We start from the raw sequence: 8937 nt of genomic DNA, 5'->3' as shown, positions 1-8937 counted from the left end.
TACGTAGAGGTATAATAGATACTATAGAGGGCTCTAAGTGGAATGTTATAACGTTCCACTAGAGCATCTAGGTTAGGTAGGTTTCTTAATAAGAGATTAATAGTTTAACTTTCTCTATCGATTTAGCGAAAAAAAAGGTTTTAGTACTCCTTAAAAATACCGAGTAGTGTTATTAATAGAACCTATAATTAATTCTCTAAAGGGCTCTAAATAGGGCGTATTATAGTATCCTATTAAAGTATCTTAGTTAGGATACCCTATCTTAGTAGGATATACTCGAGTAGGATATACCTATATAACTAAATATATATAGACTTGTAACTTAATCTATAGAGAGTCCTAAGTAGAGTAATATAATATCCTACTAGAGTATCTAGGTTAGCGTAACAATTTGGCTTAGTACTAACCTCTAGATAGCGACGACTTCTACGACGTATTTATAACGCTACGAGTATTATATAAGCTTAAGATTCTTATACGTAACTTAGTGCATTATACGCTATCGTTTAGCGTCCTATTTATAGAATTAAAGCGACTTTGAAATCCTAACCCTAGGCCCAAATCCCACCCGTAACTTCCGCTTGCTATACTATCCCTCGCTTACCCTTTTATCTTTATAACGAAAAGCTATCTAGATACGACCACCAAGGGTATGTGTATCTCCCAAACGCCATCTCATGCCAACAGTACAACATATAGCATCATTCTAGGTTTGACGGATACAACACGGTATCGATTGTGCCAAAGTTCTCCTTGATGGTTCGCGCTGATACGAAACGCTGCAACAGTGTGAAAGTGCCCGCTTTGTCGTTCGTGCCACTGGCGCGAGAGCCGCCAAAGGGCTGATGGCCCGGCATTGCGCCAGTGCATTGATCACTGGATGAAGTTAGCCTCTACTAGTTGGTGCTGCAGTCTTTAGAAGGACTCACTTGATGTAGAAGTTGCCGGCACTGAAGCGAAGATGCTCTATCGCATCCGCTACGACCCTCCGATCTTTCGCAAAAATCGCTCCAGTTAGCGCAAAAGGCGAGCATTCGTCGATGGTTTTGTAAAGCTCTGGCCCAAAGCTTTCGTCCTCATACACATGCACAGCCAGAACTGGACCGAAGATCTCTTCACTCAGGAATGGCGAGCTTGCGTCCTTCACCTTGAGAACTGTCGGTCGCTACATGAATTGGTTAGCAACCACTTGTGACTCTTGCTTGAAGGCGCAGCGTATGACATACAATGTACAGCCCCATAGAGTCGTCGCATTCTCCACCAGCGATGATCTCTACGGTCTCATCCTTGATCGCTCGAGAGATGAAACCAGACACTCGCTGGTACGCAGCCTTGCTGATGACGGGACCGCAGAAGTCGGTGAAGTTGTCACCCATCGTCAACTGCTTGGTTTCTGCTGCCAGGGTTTCGAAAAACTCATCGGCGCAGGATCTTGGAACGTAGGCTCGCGAGCAAGCGCTGCACTTTTGTCCCTGGTACTCAAATGAAGCTCTGATTGTCTTCAGTGCCGCATTTCGAATGTTTGCCGACTTGTGGATGAGGTGGAAGTTCTTGCCCGATGTCTCGCCGATCATGCGAGGGTAGGAGACGTAAGAGGTGATATTTGAGCCGACAGACGCATATATCTTCTGGAAGACATCGGTGCTGCCTGTAAAATGGACAGCACTAAGATGCTTGTTGGCAAGGACGACCTTGGTGATGGCTTCGGCGTCTCCAGGGATGAACTGCATCACGCCTGGAGGCATCCCAGCTTCGATCATGATCTCGTTGAACAACCACGACGAAAGCACGGCTCCAGGGCTCGGCTTCCATACGACTACGTTACCAACGATCAATGGAGCGAGGACCAGATTGACCGCAAGAGCAGTAAAGTTGAAGGGGCAAATGGCGTAGACGAAACCATCCAGAGGGCGAACTTCAGAGCGACTGCGGTCACTATTAGCAAGCCTGCATCATTCGTGATGACGGGGCTGACAAACTTCCACACTCCAGGGGCGTTGAACGGAGGCTGCTCTTGATACATCCGTTCGGCGAGCGTGGGAAAAGTCCTCAAGAAATCAATTGACTAGAAGATTGTCAGCAGTCTTCTCTCGATGTTTCGTTTGGCGGGAGCGCCACGGGACGCACCTCTGCAATGCAGTCGATATCGGCTTGGTAGGCATTCTTGCCTTGTCCAAGCATGGTCGCTGCCATCATCTGATACTTGTAGTCATTTTGGAAGAGATACGCTGCCCTGTAGAAGACGGCTGCGCGCTGGTGAAGGGGCATTGCAAGCCATTCTGCTTTGGCAGCGAGAGCGCCCTTGATGGCCTCCTGCACAGTAGTGGCCGACGCTCCTTGAACTCGCGCCAATACATGCTGCTGGTTGAACGGCGAGAGCTGGTCGAACGAGTGGTCGCTGGGTACCTAACGAACGACGTGAGCTTTCGACTACTGAACGGCCAGCTTCCCAACGTACGGGTTCTCCGTTAACGACGGGGCGGATGTCGCGGGCTGGTGCGTTCTTGAGCTGGTCTACAGCCTTCGAAAGCTCTGTCCTGTCCTGCGAGGCCGGCTCATATGTCGTCTGAAGCGTTGTGTCAGTAATAATAGAATATCAAGGTATGAAGTGAGGGTGCCCGTACAAACTTCTCCGTTGCCAACGCTGGCAGCCGAAACGCTCCGAGAACGGCGGACATGATGACTAACAACCGCGAGAGATACAACTCGTCCAGTCTTGCAATGCTATCGCTTTCCAGTCACTGTAGGAATAGCATCAACAATCGCACAGGAGGCAGCACTTAAGCAGGGGAGACTCGTTCACATGTGACCCGCCGAAGAGTTGGCACCGCAAGACGAATGCTGGTCGTCGTTCGCTCTGCATGGTGCAGCTTCTCGCGCCGAGCAAAGTAACTTCTCGCCCCGAACAAAGTCGCTTGACACCACAGTCTGGAACATTGACCGCGATAATGGCCGTACAGACAGTGTGGACCGAGCGAGACTTCCCTTGGATTGCCAAGGTAACCGCCAGTTCGCCAGCTGTGGCAAGACGGACCAGCCTCGCAGTGTATATGGCCAAAGGCTACATGATACGACCTAAGAGTGATTGAAAGGGTACAGTGACAGTATACTGCTTCTGTTCGCGCGTTCAGTCGCTATGGCTGCCCTTTCTGCTGTCGTTCTTCTCGCTTTTGCTGTCTTTACGCTGCTTGTTGTTGTTGCGGTCTTCGTCCGCAAACAACCGACGAGAGTACGACAGTATCAGCCATTTGGTGGGTGTCTGACCGTAGGTTTCCTACCCATGAGCATCAATGGTTGACGTGCTGGCAGTGTCTATTCAGCCGACAGCGTCTGACTTTGTGTGGAACAGCAAAGGCGAGATTCCATACAGACCGTGGAAGAATGGACCCCACCACGTTACGATGGGTGAGCATCGATACTCCTACATCGCCCTCCAAACTGTCACTGACGGCAAACCTCTCCACAAACAGGTCTGCAGAAGACTGACTTAGAACGATGGATCGAGATCGACAAAAGCTATCTCCAGAAGTACCAGATCAAAAAGTCATTAATCCACACTCACCGGGATGAAGTGACATGCGCTTCGCCGGAGTGCAAAGGTCCAGCACATGAAGCACTGCTACTCCTTGTGGACGTCTTGACCCAGCGGTACCCATCAATGTTTGTCAAGCCCAATGGTCACTCCATCAAGAACCTCGTGACTGGCGACATGTGGGATTTGAAGCCTAGTTCTACAAATTGGGAGAAATACCATCCTTTGGAGGTGATGGGATTACTGGCGACGGATGATTTCTTCATCTTGGAGAATGATCCGACGACGGGGGTCACGGCGTTGAAAGGCGGCTGCGTCTGCTTTCCAGGTAAGAGAATCTGCGAGCCACACCTGTATTTGAGCGACTCTGCTGACAATCAATTGACAGCGGGCTGGAAGATCGAGGAGCGTGTTGGCCTATCGTTATGGCAGATCCATGCAGGCAAAGTCCCACACTACGAGCAAGCCCTCTCCAAGTCAATGGACCGCTTCTTTCTTCGCATGAAGAGCGGCAACCTTACCTCAAGGTTCAACTACGCCATCGACGATTCCGACGATTTGTTTCGCCGGCACTCGCACCACAACCTCTCCAACGAGCATGATGCTCCCCTCCTAAAGCTTGAGGACCTTCATCTCCGGGTCGAACGACAAGTGCTGCAGCGCTTACCGGAGAGTGGCGCTCTTCTGTTTTCGATCAGAACATATGTCACGCCCATCACAGAAGTTACAAAGGACAGGGCGGTCGCCGAGGCGCTGAGGACGAGTACAAGGAGCTACGACGAGAAGCTTTCGGCTTACAAGAACCAGCCTTTGTGGAATGATGCTCTACAGAAACACTTGTCGGAGGTTCTTGGAGATGATGATCTCAGACAGGACTCTGCTGTCGCAGAGGCTGCTGAGTGACTGATTCACCTTCATGCGTATGCTGAGGTAGGAAGCGCAGGATAGCAGGCTACTGCAGGAGGCTTGAATAAATGGCGTACAAGCAGGATTCTTTTACGAGATAAGAATGCAGAGAAGGGTAGATGGTTGGTCGGACACAGATGAGCGCCGGACTAGAGATAGCGTGTTCGCAGCGGCTTCAAGTCATCAATTCGAGTTCAATGTACTTCAACGTTGTTCAGGTGAGCATGATAGAGCACCCCATCTCCTTCATCACCGACCTCCAATCTACGGGACCAAGGCCGCTGGTGACACCACACAGCGACCCATCTGCATCCGTCTGCCGGTCGACTCGTCGCCAAACTTCCATTGCCAACTCTTTCGCACGAGCAATGTTTCCAATACCTCTCTTCGAAGCTCTGTTGAATAGGATAAGCGCCCTTCGGCGCAGCTGAACGTCGAAAGCCTCCGCTGCAGCAATAAAGACTGGCCAGAGAGTATTGGCAGGCTGCACGCTCGACCCTTTGGTCAGCGCATCGATGTTCTCCAAATGGTCGAAAACCCTTCCCACCAACGTCTGATATGTGGCGCCCGGCGCTGGTAACTCATGGCTTTGGTCCAGGTCACCCCTCAATTCGCCATGTCGATGCTCTGGGCCAGAAAGGTTGTCCAGACCACTTCTTGCGAGAATGCGGCCGAAGAAGACAATCACCGCGTAGTGGAAAGCCCACTGGTGGTTCTCGGCGAGCTCATCCCGAATGACGGGTGGCAGGGAAGCCTGAACACCGTTGATGGGAGAACCACCCATTCGGGCTTCGGGAGTAGCGCCGCTGAACGAAGATGCGCTCGAATCGTCACCTTTCGAAGCAAAAGCCGCCTTATCCCTTTCGACAGCAAACAGCTCGGATCTCAGCGCGTCTATGGACGTCGGTAAAAGATCCAATTCTCGCTCACTCACATCTTCGTTTACAAGTTGTCGCTCGATTTGCAGAGCGCGGTGGAGGTGGGAGATCGTCCTCAAGCTAATACCGAAAGAAATGTCCAAGTTGTATTCTGCGGTGGATGGAAACGTGACCGTTTGGTCGTAGTCTCGCTCCTCTGCTTCGTGTTGTCCCTCGCTGACGATAGGATTCGATGCCTGGAACGGAAGCGCTGCGATGTTTGCCGTGACACCGAGATGTCGGTTCGCTACCTTCGCAGTGGTCGCAATGACCACGTAACACTTGAACATCTGGTAGAGTGTCCTGGCTGTGGCGCTCGATTGCCAGAACTCCGGTCCGCCAGCCCGCTCCGCGGTATTCCTCGCGAGATCCAGATGAGCGTCACAACGCAGAGTCTCGCCGCCGAACACATCGGCTTGAAGCATCGATAGAGCCGCAGCTAGAAGGGTGTATTTGTTGTCATCCGACTGTCTGGCAAGGTGGCCTGTTGCCTCCAGAATTAACTTCTCTGCCTCCTTTCCGTGAGCTTCTGTGTCTCGACGGAGGTGGGCGCGAGTGTTCTCAATTTGCTGCATGTGGGAGCCGGCCACGCAGAGAAGAGCATGGTGAAGTGCAGCAGTGAAACGTGACGGCCGATGATGAGTAGCCAGCGGGAGATAGATCTGAAGATACGGATTGCGTGAAGGATCGATGGTTGGCATCAGAAAAGGGCTGACCACGCTTTGGTAGTGCCGCAAAAGCCCGGGGTCGTCTTCTCCGATGTAGCCAGTGGTCTGCTCATTGATTGATTTTCTCGGGTGATTAACGCTGTCACTGCCACGGTCCTCCTCGGTCATTCCTGCGACATGGTTCCCGTCATAGGCAGCAGGCGGCGTGGTGACATAGAACAACCTTCCGTAATCCCGTTGGACAGACGCCGGTGCTGCCGTGACTCTCGCCTTTGACCCGGTGTTGGGTACACGGGCTTCGACATTGAAGTAGTCACGTGCACTGGCGGGAGACCCGGTCCGATTGAAGCCGTGACAGGTGTGTCGACGAGAACGCTCGCAGTTGGCGCAAACTGGTCGACGGCCATCGCACTGGGTGCATATTAGCAACAGCTGCACCAATGGACAGACAACCCGGCTGCTATCTCACCTTGATCTTACGTTCGCGGCATGTCTGACAGCCCTAGTGCATGCATATCAGCCAGTTGAGAAAGGCAGCGGGGCTGATGGATTGGCCTTCTACCTTGTACAACCGGCCGCGACGTCGCTTTGGCGGCGGAGGTGACTCGCGAGCATCCAATGCAGTCGAAAGGTCATTGTATGGGGCGAACGGGGACCAGGATTGATTGGGTACGTCCTCAACAAGGCCTTGCAGCCATTGCTCTGAGGTAGGATCGAGGCTGGAGCCGAGGAGCCATTGATCGATCTCGAGATGGGGGTCCCCGCCGGCCCACGTGCCCGAGGGTTGGGAGTACATGTTGTCGTGATCCATAGAGCGAGGAATGGCTAGATGGGGTGGGTATTTCCACAGAGCGAAGTTGGGGACGACTTGTCAGCGAACACACTTGGCCGAGCGCTCTGGCCGGAAATGCTCGGCGGGGAAGAAGCGAACTCGGCAACCTAATATCTCGCTGCTGTCAAGGGGCGAGATGGATACTCGCACAATGCTGTAGACCCCTCTCGTCGCTCACATAACAATGTGCCTACTTGGTGCAAGAGGACGGCCACCAGTCGAGATAGGGATGCACGGTGAGAGACAGCTGTATCATCATGTCTCCTCTTGAGCCACCGTCTTCCATCTTCCATCGCAATCCGGTGCACAAATACCCAGCGGCCAGCTCGGGCGATGGCATTTACATTACCGCCAAAGATGGATCCAAGACCCTCGACGGCAGCAGCGGAGCAGCAGTATCCTGCCTGGGACACGGTCACCCTGCTGTAATCGATGCCATCGTCCAGCAAGCCAGGCAGATGGCCTTCGCCCACACCTCCTTCTTCACCAGCGGTCCGGCCGAAGAGCTTGCGGCACTGCTAGTAGCCTCGGGCGGCGAGGATGCGTTCAAGAAATGCATGTTCGTTAGTTCCGGCTCGGAGGCGGTAGAGTCGGCACTCAAAGTCGCTCGTCAATACCACATTGCGAACGGCAAGCCCAACCGTGTCAACATCATCTCGCGACGTCACTCGTACCATGGCAACACTTTGGGCGCAATGGCGGCCGGCTGGAATCCGTCACGCAGAGAGCCATTCGCGCCTATGCTATCGCCTGTTTTCCACCATGTCTCGCCCTTTTTCTACTCGCGTGATGGCCGGCCTGACGAGTCTGCAGACGGCTACTGCCAACGCATGATCGACGAATTCGACGAAATGTTCGCTTCTCTCGGTCCGAACACTGTCGCCGCGGTCATGGTCGAGACTGCTTCGGGTGCGACGTTGGGTGCTGTCCCTGCGACCTCACAATACCTTCGAAGGCTGCGAAATCTCTGCCACAAACATGGCGCCTTGCTTATCCTGGACGAGGTCATGTGCGGTATGGGTCGATTGGGTAGAACGCATGCCTGGCAGGCCATTGGAGGCTCTTCACCTGACATCCAAACTATTGGGAAAGGCCTTGGTGCAGGCTACCAGCCCATTTCCGCCGTGCTGGTGTCTCCAAGTGTGCACAATGCTATTGAAAATGCGCATGGCGAGCACCCGTTCGTCACCGGACACACATACCAGGGTCATTCGATCGGCTGTGCGGCTGCTCTCGCTACTCAAAAGTACATCGAGGAGCAGCATTTACTACAGAACGTCCAGCGAAACGGAGAATTGTTGACAAAGGAGCTCGCTTCTGCTGTCCCAGGGCTGAAGGAGGTTAGAGGAAGTGGCATGTTCCAGGCTGTTGAGTTTCAGTCCACACCAGACGATCCGATTGCCGCCAAAGTCGCCAAAGCGTGCATGAAGAATGGGTTGGCCGTTTATCTGTGCTCTCCTCTGGTGGATGCTGTCCTATTTGCACCACCATTCATCATCACGGAGTGCGAGATTCAGTTGATGGTGTCAATATTTGTCCGATCAGTCACAGAAGTGGTGGTAGGGTAGTAGACTTGAAGTCGTTAGGCTGATTTCAATTGTAGCCAACGGTGGTATATCTGCGATGCTCGCACGAAAATTGGTTGTGCATCACCAGGTTCCGACTCACTGGGAGAAGATAGCTAGGTTATGCTTCCTCGCTTTGATGATCAGAAGATCATCTGGCCGTTGCAACAAGTGGTTGGCCACTCCCTCCTTGTCTACCCTGTGGCTGTATCGCACTGCTTATGCTGAAGATAGTTATCCATCGGCCACAATCAGACACCGAAGCTCCACATGTGTAGCCTCCTCTTCTTCATCACTTGGCGCTGACCGACTACCGCTTCATGGTTTTCACCGCACAAGCGCTGCGAGCGCACCCCCAAGGCTGGCCAAACACCTTACCAGACGAAATGCCATGAACACTCTTGAATGCCTCTCCTCGAGAGCAATATCCCTCGTGAGAAGGGTTGCTTGCACCTCTATGCCCACAGTCACTCAGGCAAGGAGATGTCGTGCGCTGCCTCTTGGCTTTCCACGGTGA

At 52.8% G+C, this 8937-nt stretch overlaps 4 protein-coding genes across 4 annotated transcripts; 2 read left to right on the top strand and 2 right to left on the bottom strand.

Annotated features, from left to right (window-relative positions):
• Positions 1 to 701: 701 nt before the first annotated feature.
• LTR77_004016 (uncharacterized protein) lies at positions 702 to 2678 on the bottom strand (the record flags this gene model as incomplete). The annotated part of the gene is made up of 7 exons (XM_064801270.1): positions 702 to 876; positions 930 to 1165; positions 1227 to 1926; positions 1980 to 2065; positions 2128 to 2406; positions 2459 to 2566; positions 2625 to 2678. The coding sequence occupies 7 exons, from the start codon at positions 2676 to 2678 to the stop codon at positions 702 to 704; spliced, it is 1638 nt and encodes a 545-aa protein (XP_064661221.1).
• Positions 2679 to 3401: 723 nt separating this feature from the next.
• On the top strand, positions 3402 to 4435 carry LTR77_004015 (uncharacterized protein; the record flags this gene model as incomplete). Its single annotated transcript, XM_064801269.1, has 2 exons — positions 3402 to 3405; positions 3471 to 4435. 2 exons carry the CDS (start codon positions 3402 to 3404, stop codon positions 4433 to 4435), a joined length of 969 nt encoding a protein of 322 aa, XP_064661220.1.
• A 217-nt stretch (positions 4436 to 4652) lies between these two features.
• On the bottom strand, positions 4653 to 6819 carry LTR77_004014 (uncharacterized protein; the record flags this gene model as incomplete). Its single annotated transcript, XM_064801268.1, has 2 exons — positions 4653 to 6434; positions 6586 to 6819. The coding sequence occupies 2 exons, from the start codon at positions 6817 to 6819 to the stop codon at positions 4653 to 4655; spliced, it is 2016 nt and encodes a 671-aa protein (XP_064661219.1).
• Positions 6820 to 7112: 293 nt separating this feature from the next.
• On the top strand, positions 7113 to 8423 carry LTR77_004013 (uncharacterized protein; the record flags this gene model as incomplete). Its single annotated transcript, XM_064801267.1, has 1 exon — positions 7113 to 8423. The coding sequence occupies one exon, from the start codon at positions 7113 to 7115 to the stop codon at positions 8421 to 8423; it is 1311 nt and encodes a 436-aa protein (XP_064661218.1).
• Between the last annotated feature and the right edge of the window lie 514 nt (positions 8424 to 8937).

This window comes from Saxophila tyrrhenica (assembly GCF_035928015.1).
Source record: "Saxophila tyrrhenica strain CCFEE 5935 chromosome Unknown scaffold_5, whole genome shotgun sequence".
In the NCBI taxonomy this organism is placed as follows: domain Eukaryota; kingdom Fungi; phylum Ascomycota; class Dothideomycetes; order Mycosphaerellales; family Extremaceae; genus Saxophila; species Saxophila tyrrhenica.
Note: the sequence above shows the minus strand (reverse complement) of the source record. Positions and strands in the feature narration are given on the sequence as shown.